This window comes from Tachypleus tridentatus, chromosome 8 (genome assembly GCF_004210375.1).
Source record: "Tachypleus tridentatus isolate NWPU-2018 chromosome 8, ASM421037v1, whole genome shotgun sequence".
Classification (NCBI taxonomy): Eukaryota; Metazoa; Arthropoda; class Merostomata; order Xiphosura; family Limulidae; genus Tachypleus; species Tachypleus tridentatus.
Window position 1 is genome coordinate 96,816,701 of NC_134832.1, and position 18,405 is coordinate 96,835,105.

General features: G+C 31.8%; 1 protein-coding gene across 1 annotated transcript in view; it reads right to left on the minus strand.

Moving 5' to 3' along the window:
• The window catches only part of LOC143222999 (kanadaptin-like), a 61,306-nt gene that overhangs the window by 21,045 nt on the left and 21,856 nt on the right, over positions 1-18,405 (minus strand). Inside the window, exons 4-8 of the mRNA XM_076450334.1 lie at positions 17,458-17,577; positions 16,706-16,766; positions 15,762-15,904; positions 9,389-9,546; positions 8,554-8,626 (exon numbers count right to left, since the gene is read on the minus strand). Of these exons, the coding sequence (XP_076306449.1) occupies positions 8,554-8,626; positions 9,389-9,546; positions 15,762-15,904; positions 16,706-16,766; positions 17,458-17,577 (555 nt within the window). The remainder of the gene's footprint in view (positions 1-8,553; positions 8,627-9,388; positions 9,547-15,761; positions 15,905-16,705; positions 16,767-17,457; positions 17,578-18,405) is intronic.

Here is an 18,405-nt window from a genome sequence, read left to right on the forward strand (position 1 = left end):
GGAGTTTCTCAATAATTTGACCGATCTTATAACCATAATAAAACTTAAAAGTTCAAAAATGTGAAATAAAACGAGTAGTACTTTCCTATTAGTATTGACCATGAAGTTTCAAAGCACTTCTCCTGAAAGCTGCTACTTTTAAGCTTTTCATATCTATTTCTTACATTTATTTTACTCTCAGAAGCTGACACAGAAACTTTCAAAACAAAAAGCAATGAATCACTGCTCTTTCCATTAGATTTTTTTATGTGACACCATAATAAGAAACCATCGATATCAAACAAGCTTGTGTAGCATAATTACCAGAACTGTCACACTAGGTTTATCATAAACCTGGATCATAGAAAATAGTGGAAGAGGATCTATTAGTTTGTTTACAGTTGCAACAAGTTGTCTAAAGTAATAAAAGTGCAAGAAAATATTTATGATATGGCTATTTACACTAGATCAGCCTAATAATTTGGTATGAATTGGAATCTTAGTTATCTTCCCAAGGTGATCAAAATTTAGAGGTATAAAGTGTGTAAATGCTTATCAACATGTAAATAACACTAATTTATAAATATATTATTGGTATATGCTTCACTTTTAGTTTTGTAAGACACAGAACAGTGAATAAAAATATATATCAAGAAAAAATAATAACTTTTACTACTTTGATGTCACAAAATTGACTTGTACTTACATGTCATACTTACAAAACTTTATTTATTCTTACAAGTGGTAAGTAAAGGCAAATTACACATTTCAAAGACACATTTTAAAAATAAAGTTATCAAATTACTATACTGGTATATAAAAAACCACTGTAACTTACCAGTCTTTATAACTAAGCTGAGTTAAAAAATCTCATTTTTATTCAAAGCAGCAACTTTCTTAAAAGATTACAATATTTCAGGTCAGCTACAAGTTTTATCTCCAAGTCAATTACAAATAGTTATCACATTTATGTAGTTTGAAATGCACTCTTTTTATAAACATGTACTTAACAGAAATAGGTACAAGCAAAAAAAGAGGTTTTAAAAACAAAATTGCAGGTATTACTCTGATAGGTTTGACCAATATATTTGTATCTCAGGAAGCAACAACATTCTAAAGATTATATTCTAGCTTGTCAGCATGTGAAATATGAGTTTCTAAACTGTGAAACACTGTAGACATTTTATGTTAGACGTGATACAATATAAACTAAACAATGAGAGTAAACAATGTGACACACAAAGATAGGATATTTAGTATTTTGTTTTTAATAAATTCTCTTGAAATTTAAAAAATTAAAACATATAATATTAAAATTACAATCATAATGTACATTTTCATCCCAATTTTATTGACATACATTAATGATAAAGTTATTTAATTTAAATTTTGAAAATAACTAAAAGGTTGTAACATGCATTCTTTGACCTGTTTGTAGTGAGAGGGTTAAATAAAGATGAAGACTGTTAGGAAATCTGTTAAGTCGTCAGTATCAAAAGAATTTAAAAAAGATAGTGTTAAATAAAGATGAAGACTGTTAGGAAATCTGTTAAGTCCTCAGTATCAAAAGAATTTAAAAAAGATAGGGGAAGCTATTCCATAACTGCCTTAACTAAAAGGAAGAAGGAATAAAGTTAACATGCAGCATGAAGGAATGCTCAGATCTTTTGCATTGGACCAAGAAAATCTTGTGTTACCTTGGAAGTTAAGGCTTATTAGCTATATTTTTAAAGATACAAAATTGCTAAATGAAGGTCTCTCAAGATACCATACTATCAGGTGATAACACAAACCTTCTCTAAGTGAAATAATATAAAGTCAAGATTCCCAAGCTGTTTCTCAGAAATATTTTAGGACTGATCATATGATCTACAGTAAGTCCTTGCATGTTGAAAAGGGGGTTATATGATCATAGGAGCTAAATAAGATGAACTAAAAACCACTCTATCCTACACCTTGAAAAGAAAGTATGTACATGCAATAGATCTAGTTTATCCTTTAAACGGCAGCCATCATCAATTGATGATGCTACCTACAACATTCCTGCTGGTTAAGGGTAAAGAGAAGCATAGGCCTCTGCTTTTGGAAATGGACCACAGTAACTTGACAATGTAATTAAGGAAAGGTCTTCATTTCCCAGATAAAAATAAAAAGTGACAGGTAAAGTAAAGCAGCAAAATAATACTATAGAATCTCATGATGAATATCACTGATTGAAAGACATCAAAGTTTATCCTATGTAGTGCTGAATTTAAACTTTCACCATCAGTAGAACAAAAACAAAGGGGAATACACTAAGCCAATGCCGTTCCCTTGGATGTGGTTTCGCTAGATAGTAGATAGCGACAGTGGGAATCTCGTTAATCCATGTGCAAGGATGGGGGCTAAAGTGTGAACACCGTAATCTTTTACAAAATATTATTCAACATAATATTACATATTTGACCTCAGAGCTATCAATTATTAATTCCACTCTACATTTCAGCAACAGCTCATAGTAGTGGAAAGTAAATACCACATAAAGGATATGGAATACTGAAACAGAACTGTAACTATGCATTTTGGATATACTAGATATTATGCAAACAAATACAGAAGAAATTATAATATGCGTACAAGCCGTAAATGCATTTAGGAATATTGATAGTTGGAAAACTTTGTTAAGAAAAAGAATTAATAAAAGATAAGCAACTCATAGATAATAGATTTAATTGGGTTTAGCACCACATTGAAATGTTAAGTTTTGAAGATGAAATAGTTGTAGATGTGTCAGACGTCATTCCATATCCAGTTTTGTTCGATATGAGATAGGAGCTGTTGGGTTACAAAACACACCAGTAGAGGTAGTAATATGTAACCTCTAATGTAGCAATAAAGGAACCCAAAGAAAGAGAGCCACACAACTTGAGTGGAGCTCTAAAAGGTGACACAGAAAAATTAATAAAGAATGAAACATAAGGGAATCTTCTAGCCCTTATGTATCAATTGTAGTGTTAGTGCCCAAGACTGATAGAATAGCATTATGTATTTACCTTAGACAGTTGAATGAGATTACTAGTGCTGATTCCTGTGAATACAGAATAAATGAAGTTAGTTAAGCAAAGTACATTAGTAAGATCAATTTATCAAAAGGTTATTTCCAAGTTGAGTTAAAGGAAGATGATGGAGAGAAAACATTTTTTTTTATAATTTAGGTACTATTTGAGTTTATTATTGTGTCCAACAGAGAAAAGGATACTCCAGAAACATTTTTAGAGATTAAAGGGAACATCTTATGAGGTTTAAAGGACCCAATCACAGCATACATAGATGACACTGGCATACATACGAATAATTGACATAAGTGCCTAAGACTGTTGAGGGAAGTACTAGACAGGCTGAGGAAAACAGGATTACCAGTAAAACCAGCTAAATGTGAGTTTAGGGTAGACTGCAAATATTATCTAGATTATATAGTGGATAAAGGATTGATTGCCCAAGTACAGATAAAGGTAAAAGCTATTAAAGATTGGAGAGACCTATAACAAAGAAGGGAGTGAGATCTCTTCTTGCAAAGATAAGGTATTAGAGATTTATTTTTAAGTTTACAAAAACGTAGTCCCACTCATGTTCAAAGTTTTATTGAACAATTATTTTATGAATATATGTCAAAATGTGTGGTATCAAATTGTAGACTATAAGTTACATTTTAATATCATACACTAATGAATTTCTTAACTTAAAAGTAAATATTAAAAAAGTAAAACCGAAATATATATATTTGCATGTCATGCAGTATGTTGAATGCTGCTCTGATTCAAAATAGATGTTTGTGATATTCAAATATAAAGTCTATAGTTCCTTATGAATTAGATACTCAAATTACAAATACTGAGAAACTAGAATGCAAAGTCACAACAATCCCATCTTGTTTTATATTCGTGTCTTAATGTTTTTGTCCACATCCTAATTTTTCCTGTGTCTGCCAATATTATTGGCAGCAGTATAGGAGACTGAACAATGAGGTCAAGTCTTGTGGGGGCCAGGCTCCACCAATTTATTGACATTTAAGAGATCTTTACTACCAATAATTGGGTTTTGTCAGAGGGTCTCTGTCTTCAATTCTGGCCACCACTTCTCTTTCTTTGTATCTTGTTCCTTTTTCTCCTCCAAGGGACTCTGCATCAAACAGTTATTTGTCTGAGCTAGTGAGAGACCTTCTTCTCAAGGAAGCTATCGAGCTAATGTTTCCTGTTCAGCTGGATGTTTACTTTCCACTTCTTGTTGCCTCAAGAAAATATAGAACAGCAACTAAAGAAGTATAGTAAACAATTATCTGTTCTAGTTACAAACTTTGTACTCATTTGTTGCTTGCCATAGGCTGCTAAGCCTTATAATATTTTGCACATGGAGGATGTGAAGCAAAATAATATTTTGTAGGTTTTATATATAGAGCTGACATAACCAAAATATAAAAAAATTACTGTATTGATACCACAGAATTCCATTATAATTTATCAAGCTTAATAACTAAACTGTATTTGGAGTATGAAGTTTCAAGCACAATAAAGATTCAGCTTACAAGTTTGATATTTTGTATCAAAAGAATAAGGTGACATCATAACACTAGAAAATGACTAAGAAAGCCAGTAGGGAGACATTCTGAGCTTCTGATTGGCTATTCACATATCAAATAATACATAAGCATCAATTTTATGTGTGTTCTTTCAATATTCACTTTTAAACTAAGAAATTAAATAATGCATAATACTAGAAGTTTAATTATTATCCACAATTTGATACTACACTTACTAACATAAATTCATAAAATAGTAGTTGAATAAAATTTTTTATGCATGTTAACCAAAACAATGACATGACCTTTGGCCCACATGAGGGGGTTAATCTCGATCAACATCTTTTTTTTTTAAGGTTATCACTGTGTGAAACCAAGTTATAATATATTTTTTTTTACTTTTAGTATAATTTGTGTCCTTTTAAAAAGGTTCCAGATTAATTTTCAAACAATTACTTTACTTCTAAACTTTTCTACTGTTTTATATAATTGAAATTTGTGGAAACCTTAATAGCATTATTTTATTTTATTCAAAATACATGAGATCATTTTATCTAAAATAACATTGATGGCTTACTACAGTCTGACATATAACAAATAAATCTCATGATTATGTCTCATCAATAATATTATCATATGAGCCTATTGTCCAAGTCTGCCACAAGTCATGACACTTTCAACATAAAATCTTTACTGCTATGAAAATGAGTGAATACAAGTGTGTCAGTGTGTGCACATCATGACTTTTTACAAGTTTCATTCAAACTATAATTAAACAACTTTATCAGCAATGTGTATAAAACACAAATGATATTTTATCTAAGTTTTAATTTCTTAATTTTAAATGGAGATTATTATAAAAATTGAGAATTTTTACATCTTCTCTTTTCTCCTTTTTAGATTTTCCTGATCCTTTAAATGGTTTATGGAGTTTCCAACTGATTAGAAACACAAATTATAAATAATGACAGTACACAATAAACTTTTATCACATTTATTTTTTATATATCAGTATATTTCCAAATCCCATAAAACTAATAACTCCCACTTTTTCAGACATTTCAAGCCACTACTACACTTTCTGTAGTATCATACAGTACCTATTTGAAGTTTATTTTGCTGAGATAGTATTGCATCAAAGTCTGAAACACACAGTGTGTTGGTGGAGATGAAATTCATTTTTGAACAGCAATAATGGACAAAGTAATATTTTCAATACTTCACAACCACCAAAGGACTTTTTTTCTTGGAGCAGTTATATCATTGATAATGCCCTATGAAAACTGTGGATACATTTTATTAGCAAAAACATAACAGCATCACAGGAAAATACCAACTTTCATGGAATGTGTGTGGATTTCACAAAGTTCAAGCAATCTGCTGTAGATATACATTTATAATCCATTGCACGATGCTCTTGTTCGCAGTGCACAGTTTTTCTGAAATAGATTGCATACTCACATGATAAGTACAAAAAAACTACACATATGGAATGGTACACCATCATAGGTGATTCTTTTTGTATGAAATACTTTATATACATTTCATTGTATCTTGCTTAGTTAATGCATGGCAACATACTATAAAAATATATTGAAGTTTGCAGTAAATAATTTCAATATTTTGATTTGTTGCTCATATGTTACATATTTCCACCCCTTTCAGAAGACTTCTAACTCTCGTCTCAACTGGCAGTGTAATAGTATTTTCGCTGTTATGCAAAATGGATAATCTTTAGTAAAATTGTTTTTATTATATTCCATACAAATAGACATTAGCATTCAAAATTTATTTTGCAGTGTATTTTCATAATGAAGAAGCTTTTTGAAAAGACTATACTTGTACTGAATATACAATTTTGAGCATGTGGAGGAAAAACACAGATATTACAGTGTGTTGCAAAACAGAAAAAAATCAGTGATTTACCCAATACAAAGGTAAAATTGTAATTACCATCATTCAGGTGATTTAAGTGAAAGGTTTTAGTAGTAGACTTTCACTTCAAAGATGAAACCTGAGAGAACTGTAAACATCCAGTCTACACTGTATTCATCCTTTGTAATGATACTCATTTGCAATGAGATAATACAGAATTCACTTTGCAGATATTAGTTTATTTTAAGAAAATATCACCCCCTCCCCAAATTATATATGTTCATTTTTAATTCTTTTCATTAAGTAGAAAATATTTTGTTGACCTCAACTTTCCTTTCTTCATTACACACTAGTTTTCTTACTCAAGATTAGCATAACAGTCTTGATTTACCATAAAGTGTGAAAAGGGTAAAGGTCTACAAAGTCCAAAATTTCTCTATTGAATGACCATGTAATAATTATGAATAAAATGTTTAACTCTTAAACCACAGCCTGAGTGGATTCCACCCAGCCTGTGTCCATCAAAGTAACCATAAAGCAGTTACATGACAAATTTTTAAAATCTCTGCATATTCTCATAAAAATTTGCAGATTAATAGTAAACATTACAGAACTTTCATATCCAAAATATTACATTTTATAATTAAGTTTAAGATTTTTAAAGTAATTATTTGCTCATGCATTTTTTCTTTTCAAATGCTGACTATCCAACATGCAAACTAATTTTGATTTTAAGTCTAAAAATACCTTAGTGCATCAGAAAATTATCAAATTTTGCATGCACAATCTCTATAATCTCCAGATAACTATCAAACTTTATTTTGGAAAAAAAAAAAATATTTATATGTTATTTTCTCTTTCTTAACTCTGTACAGTTTTGGTCAATTTGACCAACCTCATAACCACTAAAATAAATTATGAAATAGAGCTAAATTACATGCTTTTCATTCTAGAATGACTATAAATTATGATACAAGATCACAAATGTTTATTACATGCAGCTTAAATATCATAATATTATACATACATGTATATATTATTTTTATTTTATTGATCTTTCAGCTGCATCTGATTAGCACTATGAAAGTTGCACATAGGCACATGGAACTTTATGTTACCATATCCAACAGTACACCATTGGCCTTTACAAAGCATAAATGTCTTAACTTTGTCCCAGTGTATCAGGATTTTGTTGAATGCAATCACATTTTGGTTGCAATACATTACATACCTATATATATTATTTCTATTTGTAAATACATTTTTAAATTTCAGTTATTTTTAATAAAACACAAAGTGTAAACAAATAAATATAGAAAACAATGATCTCTTCTATTTACAAAATTTGTACTCACCCTAATTTGCTAAGCCTTATCTAATTTCACATTGGAGTATGTAAAGCAAAATAATTTTTTTAGATTTTATATGAATTTTGAAATAAAAAATCTTAAATTACCATATCAATACCACAAACTATCACTGTAATTAATCAGACTTACTGACTAAGCTCTACTCGGGACTAAAAATATATTTTTTGAGCACCATTTCATCTGACCTCTTGTCTGCAAGTCTACAACAAAAATGATTTTCCTAAGAAAACACTTTGAGAAAGCTGAGAAAACAATGTGGGACAAGTTCTGCATTCTTCATTAGTTATAAAAATGTTCTAGAGTGAAATAGGTGTATGTAAACAAGTATTTCCAAAGACAAAAGAGATGAACTGGGCCAACTTGTTTGATTTCTGAATATAATAATATCTCAGAAAAACAGAAAAGATACAATGTTCTTATATTATCTTCTAGCTTGTAGATACTGGTAATTTCTATGTCATAAAAAACTATGGCCTTTGTATTTGGACATCACAAACATCTAATGTAAAGCAAAGCTGCATTCAAGTACCACCTGACACACAAAAATCAATATTTACGATTTTGTTTTAATATTTACTTATAAATTAACTAATGTAGAATATTGAAATTTGGAACCAAACTTATTGACACATGTTCATGAAATTGTTGTTAAAGAAAATTTGGAATGTAAGTATACAAATGTGATGACATACCCTCTGACCCCTACTCAAAGCAATAGGGTTAAATAATTTGTAAGAGAAATTAGTTTTGGTAAACACACATGATTTGTTTTACCTGTTTCATTCTTCTTCTGTAGCCTGTCTTGAATACTTTGAACTTCTTTCTGAACACTTTCTAACTTATGGAGCTAAACAAGATCAACATTATGTTTACTTTAGTTTATTCATGTGTTTATTAAAGTATTCAAAATGTTATTGGCAAAAACAGGGAAGTTCTAAATTTTTTTATGAGTAAAATACTTTTTTAAAATTACTATACTAATATAAGGGCCTGATATATAAAAGCTTATACATACACACTCTCTCTTTTAAATTTTTTAATAGACTATTTGTGTATAAATAAAAATTTCATATTAAAATAGATGTTTCTGGCTGAATAGCATAATGATTAAGATAAGCTAGTCTAAGAATTTTTAGAATATTATTTGAAATATGAATTACAAATATTACACTGAGAGACCAGTTTCATTATTACCATGATTTTATTACATGTTTGTCAACCAAGTTTTATAATTTTATGTAAATTGCCCATCTTATAACTTACATGTTTCTAATAACTGCACATAAAAATACATTAACTGCATCAGATAAAAGCTAAAAAAATTAATTAGACTATTAATAACTTATGAAAGCACACAAGGAATATGTATCAGCAATAATGTTTGAAAAGAAAATTAACTAACTCTGCAAACTAAAAAAACTGATAATCTAAAGGGATTGTTTGTTTATTTAAAGCAAAGCTACAAAAACTGTATGCCACATTGCTAATTTTGAACTACTAACCAAAAGGAAGTCAACTGGGTTGACCATACCCACCGCCATTTGGACCACTTTGACAAACAAATAGTGGAGTTGACATTATAACACTCTAATGGCTAATAGGTACTTACCAGTGAATCATAGGTTTCAACAACCTGTTCTTTTTTTATCATTTTCTTTCTCATTTCTCGTTTCTTCTCAATAGTTCCTGTCCTGTCTAGAAATGTGTCTTCATCACTTTCATAGAAATCTTCCTCTTCCCAGTGTTTTTGTTTCCTTTTCCTACCCTCTTAAAAAATTCAAAATTTCCAATGAATACAATAAACTTAATTTTATTTGTAAAACATCTGTCAACTAAGCTATTAACTGCAAAATAAAAATGAATCAGTATTCACAGTAAAACTTATATCTCTGAAACAAACTATGTTGAATAAAACTTGTTAGTAATAATTAAATACATATATGGTGATTTACCTAGTTATACATATATGAAGATACTTTAAGGTAAGTTTTTAAAAATCAATTTGTGGTATGTAGTTTAACAATTATTAAAATGCACATTGGTTGAAATATTTTCTAATTATAAAGTTCTTACTAGTATTAAAGGTATATAACTATAATGGTTCAGATTACAAACAAGCACACTAATGGCCAATAAACATTTTCTTTACAGCTTCTTCAATTCCCTTGCACCATTCCTACACTTCAAAAGAGAAATGTTATTGTTGTTTGGCATTTTATGGCACAAGGCAACTAGGCTATCCACACCAAACAACTGCTAAAAATAAATAAAAGAGCTGAGCCTTGAATAAAGGGCCGTAGTCCATGTCTGGAACAGGCACAGCAGTGATAGCACCAGAGCAGACAGACTTAGCTGTGGTATCAGTAAGCTTGTTTCTGTGAATACCAACAATGTGGCCTGGTATCCAGAAAAACAGGACAGAAGTAGATAATAAAGAGAAATGGGTCAGTCAGTTTTGAATATTGAAGAGAACAGTAGAAATCTAAAAAGTCAGCATAAATAGTACAGTTCTCATACAGCATAGCTTCTATATGATACAGGACAAGAGAAATGGCATATCATTCAGCAATGAACACAAAAGCTGTAGAGGGGATTCTGTGCGCAACCACCAAACCATGGCAAAGCCCACAAAGTCACCTGATTTCTAACCATCCATATAAATGGGAATGTAATGAAGGTTCGACAGATGTTCAGTAAACAGAAGACAGTACTTCAAATTGGGAGTATCCACCTTCATCATATAACTCAAAGAAAGGTCACACTTGAAGATGGTAATAAGCTATGGTGGGATGGACTGACCAGTGAAGACAGCAGTGTCATCCAAGTACAGAACCAATTCAGCCTGCTATGCCTAGACACACAGACCAAAAGGAACAATGGCAGACTATCTATCATGAAAAAACATGATCCATTGAGAAAGAAAAGCAAAACCCCAGGTGGAGTACTGCAGTGAGGATTGAAGGTTTGAAGTATACAATTGCAAACTGTGGAAGTGCAGGAGTTGAGCTTCAGTGTCCTCTTAAATGAAGAAGTGCACAAAGCCCCCATGCAGAGCCAAAGACCAAGATGGTGAACAGGGTCCAACATCTTAAAGACCAAAGTTCTGGTAGAGCCATAGACCAGAGACCATTAGTCCAGTTTTGACTGAGTGAAGGCATGATAGATCTTTAGCACAGAACCTCAATCCACTCCCCAAGAGGTGGAAGAGAGGACATGGAGGACATTCAGTGCCCTTGTACACTTGATGTATAGTTGCTTGATGTTTAGAATCAAAGTCAGCTTATGGTTAAAGATAAGCCCCAAGAACTTTGCCTCAGGGACCAAAACTTCACCAAGATGAAGCTCAGGATTGGTGGCAAAAGTGAGTGCAAACAATTTTGGAAAGAGAAAAGGTAAAACTGTTTGCTGTGGTCCACTTCAGTAATCAACTGAGAGCAGTCTGTAGCTGCTGCTCAATAAATCTTATGCTCAACGATTAACACGAGATGTGGAAGTCATCAACATATAGTCCATTTGCAACTGTAGGAGGAAGTTGCCCAGTAACAGAATTAATCTTTATAATGAAAAGTGTGACACTTAACACACAGTCAAAAAGGACTCCAAGTTCCTGTAGGAAAAAATGGGAAAATGTCAAACCCACAAGAACTTGAAATTGTTGATCTGTTAAAAAATTTTTGACAAAACTTGGGCAAATGGCCTTGCAACCAAAGTCTTGCAAAATGCCAAACCTCCATGTACTTTCAAATTGTATCAGGTGATCCAAGGTGGAGCACTGACATGAAAACACACACTGTGTGGGCAAGAGGATGTTGTTTGATTCGAGAAATCAAACAGGACAAGATTTAACAATCACTTCTAAGACCTAACAGAAACAGCTGATAAAAGTAATTGGGTGGTAGTTTGAAGGAGTGTTGGGATCCTTCCTGGCTTAGAAAAATGGAGGACAATAGCCTGATACTAAGCATCAGGAAAAGCATTCTCCTGCTAGATACAGTTAAAAACAACCAAATGAAAAGCAAGAGAGGGCAAAGCATCTCGTAGTGAACATCATCAAGTCTGACTGATGTGCTGCCAAATTGATGAAGAACAAGATTGAGTTTCATCAGTGTATAGGGGCAATTACAATCTTAGAGATAATTTAGCCCAAAAGGAAAAAAGCAACTGCTCTGCCAGAGTTTTGATGGCTAAGACATGCTAGATGCATGAGCAAAACTTTCACCAAAAGTATGTGCAATGCTTTGAGTATCAACAACTTCCTGACCATCAGAGAGCAAGACTGAAAGGAGGACAACAGTACACTGCTCTCTTTCCTTCCGAATCTTGTCCCACATGACTTTGAAACTGGTGGTAGAAAAGCAACTACCTGGACAATACAGACGGTCACTGCTGCCATGCAGTTGTCTATCAAAGGCTTACAGATAGCAGCAGGATTAATTTCCAAAAAAGCAGTGAAAGAGGGCCAGCTGGCCTGGACCAGCTTCCATCATGGCACACAGATCAAGTGACAATGACCATGACCAGTCTCTCTTAAAATGACAGAAAAATGATAAATGCTCCATGAGTAACTGTCAACCCTATCAAAAAAAGTAAGAGAAAAGTGAAAGGGAACAGATAGAGAGGTTAAAAGCAGTAAAAGGTTGACTAGGTGCATGAAAATAAGTTTAAGAACCAGTACTGATGAAAGATTGTGATCCAACAGCATATATCCTATGGAACAAACTTTCCCATGAATATCAGCAACATCCCAGAGAGGATTATGTCCATTAAAATTCCCACGTTTAAAAAGGGAGATGGTAATTGTTCAGTGAGGGTAGCAAGGTCTGATTGATCATAGGTCTCTCCACGTGACAGGTAGAGAGAACAAATAGTGACAGTAAGAACCAAGGAAATACAGACAGCCTCCAAGGGCATATCCAGTGGCAAAGACAAGGTGAGCATCTGCTGATCAACCAGCAGTGCCACCCATCCAAGCACTTGTCCATCACAGAACCAGTCATACAGTGGCGTAGCTAGGGTTTTCAGCACCCGGGGACAAAGTTTTCGTGCCTCCTCATGACAAAATGTAAGCCATAATTCCTAATTATGTAACATCAATTTTGCACCCCCCTATGATGTGCCTGGTGACAGATATACCCCCTTGCCCACCCAAGCTACACCACTGCTGTCATATCTGTACAAAGAAAACTGCCAAAATGTGACTGCTCTTGCAGGTTTCAGAAATGTTTCCTCTAAGAAGAGATGCATAGGATGATAAGAATCAATTAAATCCTTAATATCATCTATATTCATACAAAAACCTCGACAATACTACTGAATCAAAGTGGTCACTTTTATTTAGGTGGAGGAGAATTGGACAGAAAGGCCTTCTGTTTTTGACATTGTTTTTTTTGTCTTTTCTGAAAGGAGGTCCATCAACTTCCATGGATCCTTCTTTGGGTCAAGTGAGCAGGTCTCTGTCTGTAGGCAAAAATTTCAATGACTGAAGACATGAACAAATATTTGTTCTGCATCGTGGGGCTAGAGAAGAAGATGGACCTGAGGAAACATCCAAACCTGGAGCCAAAAGAAGTGAACCCAGGGAGCTACTGGAATGAGTGGCAGGGAAAAAGATGGTAGTAGATGTAGATTCATTGACTCTTTCAGACAAAAGACTCTTCATGTGCTTTGCAAATGACTCTATTGAAGACACAGAGAGATCTGTCTGCACTCCCACTGTAGCAGTAGAACAGAGTGCATTAGCATATGTTCAAGACAGAGAGAGGGACAATACCTTCCTAGCCTTTGGGTAGATATATTGTTCACAGTTTTCATAAATTGCACCTCTTTCTTCTCCACTCACTCAGAGCAAAAGTAAGAGCAGGTGAGATGAAAACTACTGCAGTTAACACAGCATAGTTCCAGTTTGCACTCATATGCATTGTGGACTTTGCCACCACAACAAGCACATCTTAAAGAACCACGACATTATGTCTTTGAGTGATCAAACTGATGACACTGGAAACATCTGAGAGGGTTGGGAATGTATGGCCATACCTTACAGTTCATATAACCTGCCTTGATTGTGGCAGGTGGATGTAGTGATGTAAATGTCAAAATCAGAACATTAGTGGGCAGCCAAACAATGATACTGCAGCAATGCCAGGGTTTTGTGAGCTTTATACCCAAACTCAAGCATCAGACACAATGTCCATAACACCTGTTAAGAATGACCAACACTGGTACTTGGTTGACTCTAGCCCAACTGGATCACCCAACTGACTCAAGGGAGGCCACCCCAAAGCTACCTTTCTTCAGGAAATTAAAGCCAAAGTGATGTATTATGGTTGGACCTCTCAACCACCAGGATCCTCTCTTCCCCTTCATGGGTCACCTCACACAGCAAACACATGGGTGGATGTTCAGATCCCATAGGAGGTAAATTGAAAGTACAGAACCTTCTCTGGGAGGTCTCCTCACCACATCTGCTTCAAGGGGTCAAAAGGAAATTTTAAATCTATAAAAATACTAAATTATAGTTACTGATCTTTCTGAAAAGAAATGTGATGCAATGATGTTTTTCCTGCTTCCAAGAACCAAGATTAGTTTACTAACAATCTTAAAAGTCAGGTTTATTCAGTACTAAACATTGGCAAAGAATGTTGCAAATCCTTAACATGAATTTACAGACAAACTTTAAAAATAAATCATAAAAAGGGGTTTAATACATTTGTAAACATATGTGGGTATAAAGTCTAGGAGTTTAGAGTTAATCACTGATCACTTAACTTAAAAGTATGGAAGGTTAAATGCATCTTGAAACTAGTGTGAAGTTTATGTTAGTAAACCTTCAGAATGGAGTCCAGGAATTAAAGTTTGTTTACTAGTAAACTTTATAAAAATATCTGTTGGAAGGTATACAAGTAATTTACAAAAAAGTAGTTTCAAGATGGCTGGTATGGGTATTAAAACTTTAATTAAAATAAAGTACTAAAGTTTTAATACCTATACCAACTGTCTTGAGAAAACATTATTTCAAGTGGGTTTCTTGTCATCATGAATTTATAAAAGGGAGATCTACAGGATGCAATAAGTAATTACTAGTAACTTCTAAAAACTGCTCTACAATTCAATGTTTGTTTTCATACAAACCTTTCAAAAGGCTTAATTTGCCATGACCTATAAGTGTAAAATAAAGCCTCAAATTACATTATGTAATTGTGTATTACATTGTGTATTATGTATATTATATTATTTTCCCTTGAAATTCAAAAACAAATGAAAGTTAATACAAAAAAATAAAGTGACTAAGTAGTAGAAATGTATTAAATAATAGCAATGAAACATTTCTTAACAAAGTAAATTAAACTGTAACAGAAGACCTAAAGTAGGAAAATTGGGAAACAATGTTATTTTCATTTATATTTCAAAGCAAAGTATTAATTTTTTTTTGTTTATACATAAGAACTATGCCAATTTAATCAATATTGTAGTTTATTTAGTCAATAATACAAATTTTGTTTCTATTTTCAAAAACTTCCAAGCAAACAAATTTTTTATTTTTGCATAAATATACCTATAAAATGTAATTTATAACATATCTTGTTGTTTTGAACATGAAGAAAGCACTATTTGGATCTAGAGAAATATAGATTATCATGTTAAAATTATATGCATAACTATGGATATTCATAACCATAATGACTGGAATATACAAAAACTTGACAGTAAGAAATCAGAATGTGTTTTCTCCTGTTGATATACTTGTACATCTTCATGTAATATTCTGCTTTTGATGTTTGAATTTTGAACTCAGAACAATCGTTTTAGTGTTAAAACAAATATATCCATGTGTTATAACCTACAATATAAATAGAAAAAAAATTTTGTTGTAGCATTTGGAAAAATATTAGTATATAATGGCACACCTATATTTCTAATAAAGTATTCTCAAAGAAAAAAAAAGAAACAACATGAAATATACTAGCATATCATGTAACAGAGACCATGATGAGATTGGCGTAACATTCCATGGCGATCTAGGATTCGACAGGCTTCTAGAGCACAAGCAACCACAGCTTCTTTCTTCTTTCCTTTCACTGAAGCTTCAGCAAAGACAGGCTCACCAGTCACAGAGTCAATAGGAAGTCTATTTTAAGAACAGAAATGTGTTACTGTTATTACTAAACAAACCTAAAAGAAACAACCAAAACAGTTACTGCAGTTAAGTGGTATATATATACAAAGACTTCCTAACAAAATCAAAATCAACACAAAACCCTTCATTAAAATAATTTTAAGATCTTTTGTTTAAAATGTTTCTTGACCTATCAAGAATATTTTTAGAGCATTTAAGCAAATAATGATTAAATATCTATGCTAACCCTTATCATCTCTACTCATATTTATTCCAATTTAGGGTAATGGAAAAAAAAATCTTCAATGAATGATAAAGGAAGAAAAAAAAAGATTAAAAATTTGATCCATGCAGCAAAATGACTTTGCTGTATTATCCAAGCCTCATCTCTCAATTATTTTTTTTAATTTTAGCTTTTCAATTTTAACATGAAAATTACTTTGCACATAAACTATTCAAATCAAATACTCGATATATTCCTAGACAATTTATTTTACCTTATTAAAAATATTTCACTAAAATATATGAATTTTTGTAAGTGAAAGATTTATAATGTTAACAAAAATACTGCCAAATTTTGCAAAGATATACATACTATATTTAAAGTTAGAAGTATTAAATCTATAAAGACTTGAAATTAATACAAAGAGGTCACATATTTAATTAAATTAACCAAAACCATGCTGAAAGAGTTAAATGGTAAACATTAAAATGAGATATACAATGTAGTCAATCAATCAAAACCAATAAAAAAATTTACTGCACTTGCAAAATCTAATAAAATTACAAAATAAATTTGACAGATTTTCTTACTCTACTCTGCAACTGAAATATGCAATTCCTTTCTCCTCCACATTATATTCAAGTTCGTAGCCTGGAAATTCAAAATCATTTTACAAAAAGGATCACACTAAAACACAAATTGGATTTTCTATTGAGCTTTAAAAAATCACAAACTTTAATGACAATGCAAGTTCATTTTAATAATGTTAGGTACCTTGGATAATATATTAAAATTTTCAAACAGAAGAACTCTGACAGATGAGTTAGTTAACTCTTTCTTTAGTGAGTACTTATGTTCTTGATTACAACTGGCTGAGTTTAATTCTCTACTAATTAAACACATCTGATAATAACAAGCATAAAATCATAAAATTTATATAACAACATAAATTATACCTTAGTAAACATGTTTTGAATTTGAAAAAAAATTAATTAATTAATTAAAGTTAAGCAATTTTCTTATGTGATCCAAGTACTTCTCACTTCTCATTTAAAATCTTGCCAAATCAGCATTCACATTATTCATAATGATTTATGCCTTTTAAAGTTATTTCACTATATTTTTAAAAATTGAAGTTAAAAATGTGCAATATTTAATTGAAAAAACTGTAATTAAAACTAGACAAAGAAAAAATTTACAGGATAGATTATATAAAAAAAACCATGATAAGTTCAAATATTACCAATAAACACCAGCTTTACTAAAAATAATAATCTCAAAGAACCTCAGTGGTGTCTGAATGGTTAATTTGTAAGGAAACACCATACGATCTGAACTTCACCTTCTCTCTCAAACCATCCTCGCAATGTCTTTTTAGGATCATTCAAATATAGCTCTTCATTTTCTGTGGAGAGGGCAAATGGATTTTCTGCATCAATGTCTTCTTCATCAGCATCTTCACCTATAAACAATGCATGAAAACAGTTTAGAAACAAACCAGCTTTTATGATACTGCTTTTTCTAAAATGTCAAATTGTTTTCTATGTTAACTAAATCTATGGACATTGTAACCATGTGTACAAAAAAACACAAAAAAAAACTACTATCTGATTGTATACTAGCTTAAACTAGCACATGATACAATAACTTTTTCCACCATATATAAACCTAGATAATAATTATCAACTACTTTTATATTTTAACTGCTAATCTGCTGCTGTCTTCAGAAAAGTCCAAAGAAAGTCTATTTCTGTGTCATTTACTAGACATAATTCAATCTTAATTCTTTTTGAACTCTGTTACATTATTCAGTTGACAGGGTCTCCCCAGTTTAGAACTTGAATCAAATACATATACTTGAATGTTTCCAAAAAGAACTGCTATCAGAAACTTAAGGAAAGACAACATCATAACAATACTATTAGGAGACAAAAATAATACAACTGTCATGATGATGAGAAACCTATTTAAAGTAAAAATGTATTCTCAGATTGCTGGTATGGGTATTAAAACTTTAATTAAAATAAAGTACAGAACAGCATTTTCAGATTCTTAGGTCATCTTCAGGTTAAAAAAAGAGAGTTAGTTTTACTTCCCATACCAGCTGTCTTCAGAATACAAATTACTACTGTATTTATAAACAAAGAAAAATATCTGTCAGTCTCCAAACTCTAGCTTAGAAATCAGCAACTAACGGCTCTTTGTGTAATTACTGAATTGCGTATCTGATTACAGTTGACGATACAATACTTATCTAAATATTGATGCTGTGATACAATGACTCTAGATA